An 18,080-nucleotide genomic window follows, 5' to 3' on the forward strand; every position below is an offset into this window, starting at 1 on the left:
GATGATTGTAATTTTTATTTTTTTCAGCTTGACAACCTTTTCTGAAAGGATGCACCATTAAGAAGTGAATCCAATTTCAGTCAATTTCCCAGAATATCTGTGAAGACCATATCTTGTTACTGGAGGTCCGTGATAGGCTGCGAAATGCATGTGACAAAAATATATGTTTAACAGCCAATCAGAGATGCACAGAAGGATGACATGGCTCCCTCACAGAAATTACCAGGAAACTCACAGACTTGAATTTACCACTTAATAATTCATTATTTTCCCCATATAAGCAGGTGAAGTGAAAATACCTTTATGAATAGGTGCGTTCATTAATTCCCTCACGATGATTCGTCGGAATCTCCCATGACAAAGCTGAATCTCTGGGCCTGTTACTCCTACATTGCTGACAGGTCAGTGGCCTCTCTGTATTCTACCACCTCCTTTCTGGTCTTGCACTGTCATTTCCTTGTTCTGTTCCTCCTAGGTTTATGTAGGACACACATACGTTCGGACAGTAAGTAACCCACTCCTGATAAAATCCTGACCTTAATGGCCACCTCTTCACCCATTTCCTCCTCTTTTCTCTTACATGTGGAACCAACTTCCTTAGTGTGTTCAACCTCCCTCATGGTTTTAGGATGGCTGTTCATCTACTCCACATGTCACGCCCCATCCCACATCTATACTCATGATCTTTTTTACCCTCATTATCTCTCCCCTTATTTTCCAGGTTATTGTGTTTTCTCCCCCCACCCTCCCGCCCCCCTCCTCCCTCACACCTTTCATTTTTTTGTTTATATGCAGCTCATAGCTGAGAGTCACATCATTGGCTGAGGAGGCATGGCTGTACCACTAATGCAATGCCCCTTGTAGGTTATAACAGGAATTTTGCTAGGGTGATGGCAATAGCGAGCCTATTCTTCGTGAATGATACTGACCTTGGGATCTTTAACGTGCACCAACTAATGTTGGCATGCGGGATGCCCAGATTAACGTCCATCAGAGGGATGGCAAACACATTTATGCCTCACCCTGGTGCGTTACACTAAGGTGATAGTTTAAGGCTGGGCCGAGATTATAACCCAGGAAAGACAGCTCAGAGGTGAGTATGTGTACCTCTACGCTATCCGGCCAGTCCCAGGCAGGACGGCTCAGAGGTGAGTATGTGTACCTCTACGCTATCCGGCCAGTCCCAGGCAGGACGACTCAGAGGTGAGTATGTGTACCTCTACGCTATCCAGCCAGTCCCAGGCAGGACGGCTCAGAGGTGAGTATGTGTACCTCTACGCTATCCGGCCAGTCCCAGGCAGGACGACTCAGAGGTGAGTATGTGTACCTCTACGCTATCCGGCCAGTCCCAGGCAGGACGGCTCAGAGGTGAGTATGTGTACCTCTACGCTATCTGGCCAGTCCCAGGCAGGACGGCTCAGAGGTGAGTATGTGTACCTCTACGCTATCCAGCCAGTCCCAAGCAGGACGGCTCAGAGGTGAGTATGTGTACCTCTACGCTATCCTGCCAGTCCCAGGCAGGACGGCTCAGAGGTGAGTATGTGTACCTCTACGCTATCCGGCCAGTCCCAGGCAGGACGGCTCAGAGGTGAGTATGTGTACCTCTACGCTATCTGGCCAGTCCCAGGCAGGACGGCTCAGAGGTGTGTATGTGTACCTCCACGCTATCCTGCCAGTCCCAGGCAGGACGGCTCAGAGGTGAGTGTGCATACCTCTACGCTATCCGGCCAGTCCCAGGCAGGACGGCTCAGAGGTGAGTATGTGTACCTCTACGCTATCCGGCCAGTCCCAGGCAGGACGGCTCAGAGGTGAGTATGTGTACCTCTACGCTATCTGGCCAGTCCCAGGCAGGACGGCTCAGAGGTGAGTATGTGTACCTCTACGCTATCCTGCCAGTCCAAGGCAGGACGGCTCAGAGGTGAGTGTGCGTACCTCTACGCTATGTTGCCAGTTCCAGGCAGGATGGATCAGAGGTGAGTGTGCGTACCCGTCCCTCTACGCTATCCGGCTAGTCCCAGGCAGGACGGCTCAGAGGTGAGTATGTGTACCTCTACGCTATCCGGCCAGCCCCAGGCAGGACAGCTGAGAGGTGAGTATGTGTACCTCTACGCTATCTTGCCAGCTCCAGGCAGGACGGCTCAGAGGTGAGTAGGTGTACCTCTATGCTATTCTGCCAGCCCCAATTCTTGCTTTTTGAGCTCATATCCAGTTTGTTCAACCACTGTGACCTCCTCACCCTCACTCATTCTTCCCATTGCCCATTCATCCTGCATGTGTCCCTTTACTTCCTTCCTTGTTGGTGTTTCCCTGCTTTTCATCATGTTCTTTCTGTTATTTTCTGAGTTGTAGCTCTTCCATGAGTCACAACGTCATACACCAAAAATTCACACAATTTGAAGTTTGAGTTTAGTTTCCCTTTAAAGTATTTCCTTTGTACCTACTGCATTCATTGACTGTATGACTAAATCAAAAAACGTAATTCTTTGAATAATGGAGACAAAAGACATTTATTTCATGTGCCCTGTTTGCCTCTGGCGATTCATAAACACAATCAAGGCCCTCTGCTAGTTGTATATCCACGGAATCCATTTGAATCGTCAATAAATGCTGTCTTTCCTGGCAACTGAAATTAAAATAAACCACAAATATAATTTGTGAACGTCATGAAACACAGAGAATGTCCTTCAACCTGTCAATAAATTAATATTTGGAGACTTCATAGTGATAAATAAAAACAATCGAGAGTGACTGGAGGAGCGACAACTCGTGTCACAAACATTGTGGTAGAAAAAGAGCTTCAATGGATTTCCAAAAAGTTATCCATCATATTGTGCGTTGAAAAGTCAACATCACTTGACGGCATGGTGCTCGTTAGTGTGCGAGGCACAGTAAAACTTCTTGTGTGCAACAAAATTGGAAAGACTGCTGAATTGAATATCACACAAGCGGCAATATTTGCTGCTCACGGGTGTGCCCGCTGCACCACCTTGTCCCGTCACATTAATTCGGCTCCGAGTTCCAGAGTCTGTGCTGCCCGCACTCGACGGTCTTTCTACAGCCGCGCTTGTTGTACAAAGCGAGGTGTCGCTGCAAGAGCTTTGAGGCCTTTTGTCAACATTTTCTGGTGCGGCTGGACTGGCGTTGGGTGAGGACTGCAGATCTGTATTGCTCGACACTTTACCGTTCTCTTCATCTCTTGCGATTTCTTCTTGCTTTATGAGACCCTCAGGACAGACTACGGACGAGAGTGCACCACTCGATTTGTCGTCGATTTCACATTGTCTTTTGATGGAGGAGGTCGAGATATTTGGACTTGAAGCGGGCAAGGGGGATATCGTTTCAGTGGCCAAATTAGGATTGCAATATTGTTGCTCGACGAATCTCTGACGTGCGCATGGAGTCGGTGTACACACGGCATTTTGGGGCACGTAATTCTTCGCGTTGGAGATAGGCTGGGCGGGATTTTTTTGTTGCTTGTAAGCCAAGGCACCATTAAGCCGAGTCCGTTGGCCCAAACCTGGCTGGAAGAATGCGTGGCAATGGCTTGAGGCGAGGCTGGCTCCTGCACAGTAATAGCGCTTGTGAGCTAGGTAGTTCTCGAGCTTACCGAAGGCGATTTGGCACGAGGCACACTTGTGGTAGTCAGAAAAGAGAAGATGCTGGGGACTTTCTTGAATGGAAGGGAAACATGTGGAAACGGAAAGGCCTGGTGACACTCTTAACACCTGTCCAGCCGTTCTCAAGCTCAGATCAATGGGTGCATCTGGGCAAGACACAGCACCACTTGGAGAACCCCCAAGCAGAGGGTCTTTGGCATCGTCATCTTTACCTGCAGCTCCAAATGGCAAAGTACCGACTTCACCTGCAACCTTGACTTCCAATCTCGAGGTAGCGGGTTGCTCACACCTTTTCTTAACAGATCGACTTCTCGACTCTTCTGAGTCGGAGCTTGAAGAACTTTTAGGGCTAGTAGGATCGTTCTGCACACCACGCTTCCTCAGTCGGGTTTGCCACCATCCGACCTGAGGTTTCGGCCTCGATGTGTGGTCCTGAGCGCCGGGTGTCTGCCGCTGACCGGAAGGATTATGACGAGTAGCACAATAAAATTGTTTGTGGATATTGTAGTTCTCAACCCTGCTAAAGTGAATGCTGCACGTTTCACAAGTTGTTTGCCCGTCATTCTGTATGTACTGAGTAGGTTTGGCTCCATTTCTTTCAAAGTCTTCATTGCTGATTTCATTCCCCACATTTTCTACAGTTTCTTTCTTGATGTCTTGAACACAAAAACCAAGTGTCTTTGTCGCAGTGTCTTTCGGTAAAGGTACGTTATTGACCTTATTGTTCACTGCATGGTTTTTCACTTCAATCCCAAGCTTACATTCCAAACTCTTTGTTTTTACTGCAATGTCCTGGCTTGTGCCTTCCAACAGACGACCACCTGCACAGTAGAGTTGCTTATGAGCAAGGTATGTTTCTAGTTTAGTGAAACTAATATTGCATTCAAAACATGTGGTCTTTCTATGAGCCTCTTGGAGTTGCAGTGAGGATGATCTGACAGCAGTGTAATCTGGCCTTACATGCAATGAACTGAAATTAGCCATTTTAGCTAACCAATCGGATTTATTTACACCCACTGGCGTGTAGGAAAGGAGAGAATGGCCAAGTATGGGGTCTGAGAGGAAGGAAGCATCCATGCCTGTGGATTTTGCATGCTGTACAGGACACGGTAAGGGCTCTGGTGACCTTGGTTCACTTTTGACTTTGACTATATTTTTGGTGACATGAAACCTCTCAGATGAAGTGTCTTCTTGAGGTTGTACCTGTTCAGATTTATCATTTGAACCAAGATCTTTCTCTAATGTCACCTGTTTTTCACATACCTTGGCAGCTTCATCCCATCTTGCATCAGTTTCCTCCTTAATCTTGTCTCTTCCACAATCTCGAGTGTCCATCGATGCGAGGCCTACACTACATTGCTCCTGCAAATAGTTTTCATGGGGAGCGGTTTGCTTCAATCCATGTGGTCCATCTATAATGCAGTGGCCATTTTCTTTCTTACACCTGAAACTTTGCTTTGTGGAGTTTCCGTGAGCAACTGTAAAATCTGAAGTCTCTGGGAGAGTAGCCGAAGAAAGATTCATACTGCTTGGATTGGAGTGAATTTTCAGTTCACCTTGTCTGCTGTCACAAATTCCCAAAGGAAAACATCCTACTGGGCTCATAGGATATGTGTGGTCTACTGCGACACCTGTGGCGAAAGATTGTGGGAGGGTAACAAAGGAGCAAGAGGGGCAGTTTAGGTGAAATGACCAGAGATGGGTCTGAGTAGATTACTTTCTTGAAACTTCCCATATGCTATTTACTTAGCTTTGCCAAAATATTGATGTTGGATTGAATAAAGCAATCTGCATAATGTATGAATGGCATAAAATTACAATATCTATATACTTTTATGACATCTTGGGGAAAATTAATGAAAATTTCACATTTTATCTATTATATAAAGCAAACCGTGGTGTCTGTAAGTGCGTTTGTCTGTCTCCCATTTACGGCAGCCACTTCCCGTACTGCGTTGGAAAAGCTGCCGAATGGTTATTACCCCCGCTACCAAAATCTTTCACGAGCCTCGATTCAGTATACAAAAAAAAAAAAAAAAAAAAAAAAATCAAACAGGTTGGGTGATGCTCAAGGTATCACAAAACACAGTTACGGTTTTGGGTTCCATCATGGCTAGACAACATATTTTCTGCTCTGAGAGGCATGGCATTTGGGTCCATTTGTCTTTCTGCACAGAATGTGCGAACACAGGCCACAAAGGCCATTTAGTGGTAGCCAGTAGTGCACATTCTCTTTTTTTCAGCCGAGTACCTCTCTAACGTATGCATGATTAGAACGCGAGTACTTGTATAAAATACGTACTATAACACCATACAAAACAAGTCTTGGTGAGGGTCTGCAATTATTGATTGCCTTTTCTAGTCTCTTAATGTAATGTACTCGTATTTGCGGATCTCGTTGTGTCTTTCTGTGTGTTTTGTTCCAGGTTCATGTTTCCTTGTCCAGAGACGTGGTCTTGTGGGCCTCGTTCTGGTCTGTTGCTGTTTCCTCCTCCCTGCTCATTCATTAGTTTTGCCTCAAAAGTGGTGCAAGATTATTGTAACACCCCTGCCTGTCTGTGTGTCCAGGTCTATATATTGTTACGTTTGTAGGGGGTAGGGATACCTTCATCCAGGTAGAGTGTATAGATTAGTGTGCTCCGACTGTTCGTGAAGAAGAAGAAACCTCGATGTATCATAAGTAGGGAAATTCGTGTAGATCGGATGTCGGGTAAGCCTGTATCTTTGTCCCCATCAGAGGGGTGGGGCTTGTTAATTAGCGAGGGATTATGGGTAAATGAATCCCCTTTTAGCTAACCAGAGAAGGAGAAGAAGGTGGATCAGATCACCTTCGGAGAAGGTGGATCAGACTCGGCAACGGTTGCTAGAGTGAGATGTGCATGGAAGAAGTTTCGGGAACTGGGTGGTGTGCTGATGAGGAGGGGAGTGTCATTGAAGCTGAAGGGAAAGGTGTATGCTGCATGTGTGAGAAGTGTTATGATTTATGGGAGCGAGACATGGGTAATGAATGTAGAGCAGCAACGAAGGCTGGAAAGGGTGGACATGCGAATGGTTCGGTGGATGTGCGGAGTATCGTTGAGAGAGAGGAAGACAAATGATGAATTGTGACAGATGATGGGAATAGAGCCTGTGATTGATGCTGTGAAGAGGAACAGGTTGAGATGGTTTGGTCATGTGTTGAGGAAGGATGAAAGTGACTGGTTGAGAAGAGTGATGGAAATGAATCTAGAAGGCAGTAGAGGACGGGGAAGACCGAGAAAGACTTGGCTAAATATGGTGGAAGAAGAAATGCGGGCAAGGGGATTAACAAGGAGAGATGCAGAAAATAGGGCAAAATGGAGAAGATTGTCATGGGGACCGCAAGGCTAACCCCCGCTCTAGCAGGGAAAATGGCCTTAAAATGCATGTTGTTGTTGTTGTTGTTAATCCCCTGTGTGTAATTGCCTCTGTAATTTATTCCTCTGTTCCTTATGACACCGCACGAGACACCGAGCCAGAAATCGCCCATTAAACACACTAATTAAAAACCTACCGGAAGCCAGGCATGAAGAATTGTCATGGATAACACCGACTTGGTGAGTGCACAGGACAGGCAGCTCTGTGGAGACACGCCCCAAGAGCAGTGATTGGGCAGAGATTTGATTGGCACAGAGGACTTATTAGATGGAACTCGCCGATAGGGTCGGACATGGAGACGTGCTGAGATGATGTCAGAGCCTGGACGATAAAAGAACGCTCTGACCGACATTTCCTCCTCTTGCGCTTTCTCATTCTGGATACAATAGCGAACGGTCATTATTGCCCCTCTTGCACCTTCTCATTTTGGAACTGTGGGTGAACGGTCGCTATTGCTTTTGCGCCTTCTCATTTTGGACTTTGTTGGTGAACGGTCGACATTTTGGTCTCTCTCGGCATCGACTTCCTTTTGGTCCTTCTCGTTGTGGATCTCATCGTGAATGGTCGTGTGCCGACATCTTCTCGCCCCGTCTGATTTTGGACACCATCGCAAACGGCCGTGTTAGGACATCTTGCTCGTGGTCGTGAGGAGGAAGAGCCACAGGCCGGGAACTGCGGTTTTCCGTGCTGATATCGTGGGGACATGCACGACTGGAAGAGTGGGCTGCGTGCCTGCTCGTTCGCTTCGCGCGTTAGGCTTGGTTCGCGCCAACAAACGTGCGTTTCCCGCCAAGGCCTGAGACGATCTTTGAAGATTCCTGACGAGATACACCAGCTGATTTGAGCTAAGTGCCCTACTGAATAACACATTTATTTTTAGTTATTTTATCTGTTTGGGAGCGCTCCAATTTAGGAATTTATTGTTATTTGACCGTGTTTTATTTTGTTTCCGGCATTTTCTTTAATAAAACCGGTATTTTTGTACAGTTTACTTTCAAGTTGTTTGAGTTCATTTATCCAGGTGTGAAGACTGGTGGGATCCGTGAACGTAAGTGCTCTTCGGTCTCTTCCACCCTGCGCGTATAACGAATACCGTCATATTGAATTGAACGCCTCGGAGTGTTAAGCTCGTTTGGTCCTCCGTGTCACCCTGCGGTGTTCACCACACAGGGTAGTCACACGACAATATTTTTGCTTATTTATTTTTTCTCTACAACTGCTTGTCTGATCAAAATCGAAACTTTAAACATAGGAGGGATTCCCCATGGAGAATATTTTATTGATAACTCTGACATCATAGCTTGCGTGGTATGACAGCCATATTGGATTAAAGGAAAACTAGAACGGGCACTCGGTAGAGCGCATACCTTCGCCGCAGCTACTGTTCTGTACTTGGCATGGGAGTGTAGGGAACAGAACAACAAAAATACGATTTTGACCTTTTCGTGACCTTGACCTTGACCTTTGACCCGATTGCTCCCAAAATCTAATCAAATGTGTCCCGTATAATAACCAATCATCCCACCAAATTTCATGCAATTCGGTTGAATACTTTTTGAGTTATGCGAATAACATACACACACACACACAGAACATGAACATGTTCAGTTCACATTGGTTATGTTTGAGCCATAATGGCAGCATGTTCAGTTAACATTGGGTATGTTTGGGCTATAATGGTAACATGTTCACTGTTCAGTTAATGTTGGGTATGTTTGGGCTATAATGGTAACATGTTCAGTTAACGTTGGGTATGTTTGAGCCATAATAGTAGCATGTTCAGTTAACATTGGGTATGTTTGAGCCATAATAGTAGCATGTTCAGTTAACCTTGGGTATGTTTGAGCCATAATAGTGGCATGTTCAGTTAACATTGGGTATGTTTGAGCAATAATAGTAGCATGTTCAGTTAAAGTTGGGTATGTTGGGGCCATAAGAGTAGCATGTTCAGTTAAAGTTGGGTATGTTTGAGCCATAATGGTAGCATGTTCAGTTAACATTGGGTATGCTTGAGCCATAATAGTAGCATGTTCAGTTAATATTGGGTATGTTTGAGCCATAATTGTGGCATGTTCAGTTAACATTGGGTATGCTTGAGACATAATAGTAGCATGTTCAGTTAATATTGGGTATGTTTGAGCCATAATAGTAGCATGTTCAGTTAAAGTTGGGTATGTTTGAGCCATAATGGTAGCATGTTCAGTTAACATTGGGTATGTTTGAGCAATAATGGTAGCATATTTGGTTAACGATGGTATTTTTGTTCAGAATGAGCACACAAGGCAAGACTAAGCTCGCCACCAAGGGCCGTTCTAGTTTCTAATTCATTTTTGGTCAGGGTAAAAGAAGGCACAACGAAACAAAGGTAAGAGAAAATGAAGATTGCGGTGGGAGAAGGAACCAACCATGTGGGACACAAACGATTAACATGACTGAAATACATCAAAATATAAGGGGCAACAACAAAATAGACATTTACAATGTTTACATGAACAGGTTTGGGGTTATGGAGAAGGGCAAAGGGCAGATATGCAGATGGATAAAAACAAAAAAAACTAGGATGGCACCCGGTAGAGCACATACCTCTTCCAAGCTGAACAGTCTATGTTTTGTATCCCACTGATAGGCCGGATCTCGATTCGAACCTGAACCAAAACCTAATCGGCTTGTTCTTGTCACCGGACCAACCCGTCCACCAAGTTTAGTCATAACTCGTCCATCACATTTTATGCCTCCGGCGACTTCCGTCCGTCCGTCCGTGATAGGTTTTCGTTACTGCGAGAACTTGAGAACAGCTGAAGGGATCTTGGTCAAGCTTGGTGCAAGTATGTACAGTGAGGTAAAGATGAACTGATTAGATTTCGGGGTCATGATGTCAAAGGGCGAAGGTCAGAGGTCATGTTAGGTAAAAATACTGTTACCGCGATAACTTGTGAACCAGTGATGGGATTCTGACCAAATTTGGTACACTTATGTAGAATGATGTAAAGATGAACTGATTAGGTTTTGGGGCCAAGAGGTCAAGGGTCATAGGTCAAAGTCTGTAATAGGTCTGCAGTCTGCAGCCTCCTCACTCTCTGCAGACCTGGACAAAATCACAGACTGGGCAAACAAGTGGGACATGTCTTTCAATCCTGACAAATCTCACACTCTTACGATGTCTCTCCGAAAAGATCGACTGGACAACCCTCCCATCTACTTTCTGAATAATCCTCTCCAAGAAATTCTGTCACTCAAGCTTTTGGGTCTCACTATCTGCCATGATCTTTCCTGGGAAAACCACATTTCAAATCTGGCCTCCAAAGCCAGTCGCCGACTGGGCATCCTCCGTCGTGCGAAGTCCTTCCTTGGCACACCTGAGCTCCTCACCACATACAAGGCTTTCATCCGCAGCTCAATGGAGTACTGCTCTCCCCTCTGGGCTGGTGCTCCTGCCTCACACCTAGCTCGTCTTCACGCTGTTGAAACCAAAGCGTTCAGAATCATTGGAATCTCCCGCGATGACGCTATCTCCGAGGGCCTTTCACTTACTCACCGCAGGCAGGTTGGTGGTCTTTCTGTATTCTACCGACTCCTCTCCGGCCTTGCTCCCCCAGCTCTCTCTGGGCTCTGTCCCCCAAATATTCCTACAGGTCGCACAAGATCTGCCAGCAAGCCTCTTATGGTTAAACTGCCAAAATCAAGACTCTCTGCTCACCTTTACTCCTTCATTCCTCTTTTCTCCCGCCTCTGGAACAAACTCCCTCACTCTCTTCAATCCCACTCCTCCCTCCAGGTCTTAAAAACGGCTGTTCACCACCATCTCTTATCTTCCCCCATCCAAAACCTTGATCTTTTCTACCCCCGCTAATTTCACCCCAAATCCACGTTTTTGAGGTGCCGACTTCTTTCCTGGAAGTCCTTGGTGTCCTTGCGTTTTATGCCTATCCTGCCTCCCCCCAGGCCCTCTCCCTCCAACACATCTCCCGATGTCCCTGCTCTCAAATGTTGTGTTTGTGTGCTTCCTCCCCTTCTCTCCCCATCTTGTCGACCGCTCCCCTTTTTATATAATTTGTTTGCTTGTTTGTTTGATTTGTTTGTTTGATAAATGTTAGCTCTTTCACGAGCCTAGACTCTGTATACCAAAAAAAAAGAAGAAGAAAAAAAAGGTCTATAACTTGAGAACGGCTGAAGTGATCCAATTCAAACTTAGTACAGGTATGTATAATGATGTAAAGATTAACGTATTAGATTTTGAGGTCAAAGATCAAAGGTCAAATCTGTAATAGGTCTATAACTGGAGAACAGCTGAAGTGATCTAATTCAAACTTGGTACAGGTATGTATAATATTGTAAAGATTAAGTGATTACATTTTGGGGTCAAAGGTCAAATCTGTAATAGGTCTATAACTGGAGAACAGCTGAAGTGATCTAATTCAAACTTGGTACAGGTATGTATAATATTGTAAAGATTAAGTGATTACATTTTGGGGTCAAAGGTCAAATCTGTAATAGGTCTATAACTTGAGAACAGCTGAAGTGATCTAATTCAAATTTGGTACAGGTATGTGCAATGATGTAAAGATTAAATGATTAGAATTTGGGGTCAAGAGGTGAAAGGTCAAAGTCTGTAATAGGTCTATAACTCGAGAATGGCTGAAGTGATATAATTCAAACTTTGTACAGGTATGTATAATGATGTAAGGATCAAGTGATTAGATTTTGGGGGTCCCAAGGTCGAAGGCCAAAGGTTATAGGTCATGTCAGGTAAAAATGTGAGCACTTGTGCACAGCTGAAGGGATTTAAATTAAAACTTGGTACAGGTATTATAATGATGTAATAATGTGGGCGGAGGCATATCAGTCGACATCGCGATGTCGAAGAGTGCCGGTTCTCGTTTAAATATCATGTTATATATCACTTTTGGCCCAATCTCTCAATGGTGAAGAATCACTTAAAAATTAAATAATTCTCGTATCCGAATCCATATTCAGATCTTCACCAAAATCGAATCGATTAGTCCTTGTTACTCACCCAACCTGTCCACCAAGATTCGTCCAAATCTGTCCATAATGTTTTGAGATATCCTGCTATTTATCGTTTTGTGCCCTATAACTCAATGGTGAAGAATGACTTTAAAAATTCTAGTAGCCGGATCCGAATCCGGATCGTCACCAAAATCTACTCATTTAGTCCTTGTCACATACGCTAAATCTCTGCCAAATTTCGTCCGAATCCGTCCACAACTTTTTGAGATATCCTGTTCACAGACAGACAGAAAGACAGACAAACAAACAGACAGGGGTGAAAACATATCCTCCATCCACCTTCGGTGGCGGAGGTAACAACAACAAATCAATGTCCTTAAGGCCTTGTGAAAAACTCGACCCAGCAAAAAAAAGAAAAATCTACAAACACATGTGGAGGCAGCGAACTCCCAAGGACTGCAGTTAACACAGTAACATTTGACAATTGTAAAAAAACAAAAGTTACAACAGGCAGACACGAAGTAACTTGACTATTAAAACATAGCTGTGCAGAAACTAAACAATTCCACTTTGAAGGCCCAAGCAGAAATAGTCCAATGAGTGTTCAGAGGAATATCGGGGATGTTTGTGTTTATGCAGGATTTATTTGATATGGAATGGCCCAGGGGTGTCCCATAATATTTGGTAGATGCATTAACTTGAATCATAGTAAGTGTCAAAAAGAAACATTTCACAAATATATTTTTACATTTATAAATATAAGCAATAGATTAATGAAGTTGCCATGTTCTGACCAACATAATGTTTTACCATTTACAAAGGGTGCGGTGTTATCCCCGAGGGTATTTGGCGGATCACAGTCCCTTGCGTTGGCCCTCTTGCATTGCGGTCCATCGTACACCATGCTGGCGGGGGCCTCAAATCGCCCGGCGCAATAAAACGTCAGATGGGCCTGGAGGTTCTTCTCAGAACTAAAGGAAATGTTACAGTTCTTGCAAGGAAACGAAGGTTCTGGAGGAAAGATGGTGATAATGGTTAAAACTTAGAGGAGGTTCACATTGTTGTTTCATATCCTCTTATGGAAGATCTTGTAATAAATTAAATAAAAAAACAAGGGTGTTACTGAAGGATATTATTGATATTAGACTCAAACTTCTGCTTTATCCTCACGAGGCAAACATTGACTTAAGATTAAGGAACATCACTGCTCAATAACGTACAATTCCCATGGATTAGGACCATAGAATCAGCGAGCTAAGATACCACTAATGCTGTCAACCTTCACATAAGTTGGACAAATCTATTGTCTAGTATGCTTTTGGCAGGGAGTATACAGCATCAAGACCACCAGACTCAGGGGTGTAATGGTTAGAATGTCCGCTCTGAGTCTGGGAGATCGGTGGTTGCAACACCGTCCGAGTCCTGGCAAAGTCTTAGAATGGTACGTGCTGCTGCTATGCTTGACACTCGGCATAAAAAGGGATAGAGCACAGACAAACAACACTGGGACGCAGGGAAGGCAATGACAAACCACGAAGTATAACCCTTGCCAATCAACTGCTTCGGCAGCAGCAACACCAACACTCTGACAAAGCTGTGTTAAATGCACTGTGGGAAACAAAGTGAAGCGGACATTTCAGGCGTTCGCCTTTCATCGGATAAAGAGATTTTTAGATGTTTGGGCAACGATGCATGTCCCTTTTAGTTAGCATTTGGGTGTCCGTACCAAATTACACCGAGGGCATTACGAGATGACAATGTGCAACCTGACGTGTGGTGTTGCAACCACATTGTAGATAAATATTGTAGATTTTAAGATGAAGAAGCAACTAGGTTTTTGCTTCTCCATCTTAAAATTGCCAAACTTCAACGAGGTTTGAAGCAATGACGAAGCAACCAACAGCAAAACATTGATCCATCGTACACGATTGATCACAAACCCTAACCCGAACCCAAACCCAAACAGCAACACAGTGATTCTCCTGACATTTCAGAACCTAATGTCATACTGCCACCTTTAGCAGGATGTGAACCCACAACCTATAAGAAGCATACCTTACTACTCGGTCATTGTCCTCATACGTTACTACTAGGTCACCATAATACCCTGAAGATGGGCAAGAAAGATCCCCGGGTATGTTTTTTATCATTTATTTTAATATCGATAACTAAATATACCACGGCTGAACTTTAAATCCACATAAAAATGGATTTGAGGTTCAATTAAAGAATCCTGCAAGGTCTCACCTGGTCTTGAGTGACCCTAACCCTAACCCCGAGTATATCCTGACTACATAATCTCCAAAGGGATGCAAACAGATTCAATTAGAGTCTGCATTGCGCATTACCTCCGGGTAATGACACATTCATATATATATATATATATATCCATAATCTCAAAGATAATCTAGGATTTTGAATTCCGTCATTGCATGTATATCTCCTAAAACGTTAATTTGAGTTACAATGCAAATACAGTGCCTTTTGGATACAAAAAACATAAAGCAATTGTTTCATTGGGATGACAGTTGACTCTGACTTTAGAACATCCATAAGAAGGTCACACCTGCAGTGTCAAAGCAAGTGGATGAAGTCAGATGGACATTAACACAAGTTTTATTTTTTAATTAACACTGAGATAGGTGGAACATTGTGCCATTAGCTATAAAATTCAGTCTCCTAACCATGGAGTTCAACTCGCACTGGTGTGCTAGAAACACCTTTAATGGGAAAAACAAAGGGTCCTTACAGTGAAGTGACCCTTTGCATAAACATGTCTGCTACTGTCATTTGTGGTTGCACAGCGCCTTCAGAAAGTATTCACACCCGTTCATTTTTTCACATTTTGTTGTGTTACAGCCTGAATTTAAAATGGATTAAATTGAGATTTTTTTTGTCATTGATCTACACATAATACCCCAAAATGTCAAAGTGGATTTTTTTTAGAAATTGTTACAAAATAATTAAAAATGAATTTACAGAAATACCCCCTGCGTCAATATTTAGTAGAAGCGCTTTTGGCGGCGATTACAGCTTTGAGTGTTCTTGTGTATGTCTGTATCAGCTTTGCACATCTGCATTTGGGAAGTTTCTCCCATTCTTCCTTGCAGATTTGTTCAAGCTCTGTCAAGTTGGATGGGGAGTGTCAGTGAACAGCAATCTTCAGGTCTTTCCACAGATTAAAAACACTTTCACTGTTTGAAAAAACACTTTCAAACAAAAAAAAACACTTTCACTCAAGGACTTATACTTTTTGTTGTGAAGCCATTCCAGTGTTGCTTTGGCTGTATGCTTGGGGTTATTGGCCTGTTGGAACATAAATGTTCACCACAGTCTCAAGTCTTTTGCACTCTGAAGCAGGTTCTCCTCAAGGATTTGCCTGTATTTAGCTTCATTAATTGTTCCCTCTATCCTTAATCCTTACAAGTTTCCCATTCCATGCTCCTGAAAAGCATCCCCATAGTATGATGTTGCCACCACCATGCTTCACAGTAGGGATGGTGCTAGATGGGTGATAAGTTGTGCTCGGTTTCTGTCAGATATAGCGCTTTCCAATGAGGCCAAAGAGTTATATTTTTGTCTCATCTGACCAAGGAATCTTTTGCCTTGTGCGCTCAGTCTTTCATGTGCCTTTTTGCAAACTCCAGGCATGCTGTCCTGACGTCCTGTGACTTTTTCTCAGGAGTGGCTTCTGTCTGGCCACTCTCCCATAAAGCCGAGATTTGTGAAGTGCTGCAGAGACTGTTGTCCTTCAAGAAGGCTCTCCCATCTCAGCCAAGGAACTCTGTAGGTCTGTCAAAGTGGTCATTGGGTTCTTGGTCACCTCACTGACTGAGGTCCTTCTTGCCTGATTGCTCAGTTTGGTTGGACAGGCCAGCTCCAGGAAGAGTCTGGGTCATTCCATATTCTTTCCATTTCCTAATGATGGAGTTCACTATGCTCTTGGGAACTTTCAACATTCTTGAAATTGTTTTATACACTTCCCCAGATCTATGCCTCCTCACAATTATATCTCGGAGTTCTACGGACAGTTCCTTGGACTTCCTGGTGGAGTTTCTGTTCTGACATGCTCTGTCAACTGTGGGACCTTATATATAGAAAGGTGATGTTCTTTCTAAATCATGTCCAACAACAACAACAACATGCATTTTAAGGCCATTTTCCCTGCTAGAGCGGGGGTTAGCCTTGCGGTCCCCAAGACCATCTTCTCCATCTTGCCCTATTTTCTGCATCTCTCCTTGTTAACCCTCTTGCCTGCATTTCTTCTTCCACCATCTTTAGCCAAGACTTTCTCGGTCTTCACCGTCCTCTACTTCCTTCTACATTCATTTCCATCACTCTTCTCAACCAGTCACTTTCATCCTTCCTCAACACATGACCAAACCATCTCAACCTGTTCCTCTTCACAGCATCAACCACAGGCTCTATTCCCATCATTTTTCGCAATTCATCATTTGTCTTCCTCTCTCTCAACGATACTCCGCACATCCATCGAACCATTCGCATTTCCACCCTTTCCAACCTTCGTTGCTGCTCTATGTTCATTACCCATGTCTCGCTCCCATAAATCATAACACTTCTCACACATGTAGCATACACCTTTCCCTTCAGCTTCAACGACACTCCCCGCCTCATCAGCACGCCACTCAGTTCCCGAAACTTCTTCCATGCACATCTCACTCGAGCAACCGTTGCCGAGTCTGATCCACCTTCTCCATTCAGCATGTCTCCGAGGTAGCAAAATGTTTTCACACCTTCCAGCTTCACGCCGTCTCCAAGATCCAACTCAACATTTCCTCCATCTGCAGCTCCCTCTGTGCACACTTTACATTTGAATGTAGCTGCCACACTGGTTAATGAACCTCTCAGACCACTACATTTTTGATGAACCCACTCAGCGCACATTGTACATTGAATGGAGTTCACTCCGACATCCTTCCTGCACACAGCACAGGGCCACTTCCCAGTTCTTTCCACCTGACCACATGCTTTACCACTTGCCATCACCTTCGTCTTTCCGATATTCACCTTCAGACCTTTTGTCTCCATACATTCCTTCCATTTGTTCATCTTTTCCTTCAGTCCATCCATACTTTCCGCAATCAACACCAGATCATCTACATACAACAACTCCCACGGTAAACCCTCCTTTACGTTCTGAGCCAGCACCTCCATCACAGCTACAAATAGTAGTGGACTTAGTACCGACCCCTGATGCACTCCCACCTTCACCTCTGCCATGATCTTTCTTGGGAAAACCACATTTCCAAGCTGGCCTCCAAAGCCAGTCGCCGACTGGGCATCCTCCGTCGTGCGAAGTCCTTCCTTGGCACACCTGAGCTCCTCACCACATACAAGGCTTTCATCTGCAGCTCAATGGAATACTGTTCCTCCCTCTGGGCTGGTGCTCCTGCCTCACACCTTGCTCGGCTTCACGCTGTTGAGGCCAAAGCTTTCAGAATCATTGGAATCTCCTGCGATGTAATCAACACCGAGGGTCTTTCACTCACTCACGGCAGGCAGGTTGGTGGTCTTTCTGTCTTCTACCGACTCCTCTCCGGCCTTGCTCCCCCAGCTCTCTCTGTGCTCTGTCCCCCCAATATTCCTTCAGGTCGCACAAGATCTGCCTGCAACCCTCTTATGGTTAAACTGCCAAAGTCTAGGCTCTCTGCTCACCTTCACTCTTTCATTCCCCTTTTCTCCCACCTCTGGAACAAACTCCCCCACTCCCTTCAATCCCACTCCTCCCTCCAGGTCTTTAAAACAGCTGTTCACCACCATCTCTTATCTTCCCCCATCGAAAACCTTGATCTTTTCTACCCCCGGTAATTCACCCCAGAGTCCTTGCAGTGTTCATATGTTTTATTCCTCTCCCACCTCCCCCCAAGTCCTCCCGATGTCCCTGCTCTCAAATGTTGTGTTTGTGTCCTTCCCCCTCTCTCCCCATCTTGTCTGCCGCTCCCCTTGTTTTTTGTGTTTTGTGTGTCGGTTTGTCTTTTTGTGTGATTAATGTTAGCTCTTTCACGAGCCTCGATCTTGTATACAAAAAAAACAAAAAAAACTCACCAATGTTTTTTTTTTTTTTTTTTTTTTGTATAC

General features: G+C 44.5%; 1 protein-coding gene across 3 annotated transcripts in view; it reads right to left on the minus strand.

Annotated features, from left to right (window-relative positions):
- Positions 1-2,488: 2,488 nt before the first annotated feature.
- The window catches only part of LOC137421438 (zinc finger protein ZFPM2), a 125,127-nt gene continuing 109,535 nt past the window's right edge, over positions 2,489-18,080 (minus strand). For all 3 annotated transcript variants that reach the window (XM_068107505.2, XM_078771395.1, XM_068107506.2), the window contains 2 exons: positions 12,792-12,992; positions 2,489-5,248 (listed from right to left, as the gene is read on the minus strand). In XM_068107505.2, coding sequence (XP_067963606.2) covers positions 2,850-5,248; positions 12,792-12,992 — 2,600 coding nt within the window. In that variant the 3' untranslated portion in view covers positions 2,489-2,849. The remainder of the gene's footprint in view (positions 5,249-12,791; positions 12,993-18,080) is intronic.

The sequence above is a fragment of the Myxine glutinosa genome, chromosome 2 (genome assembly GCF_964187855.1).
Source record: "Myxine glutinosa chromosome 2, kmMyxGlut1.1, whole genome shotgun sequence".
Classification (NCBI taxonomy): Eukaryota; Metazoa; Chordata; class Myxini; order Myxiniformes; family Myxinidae; genus Myxine; species Myxine glutinosa.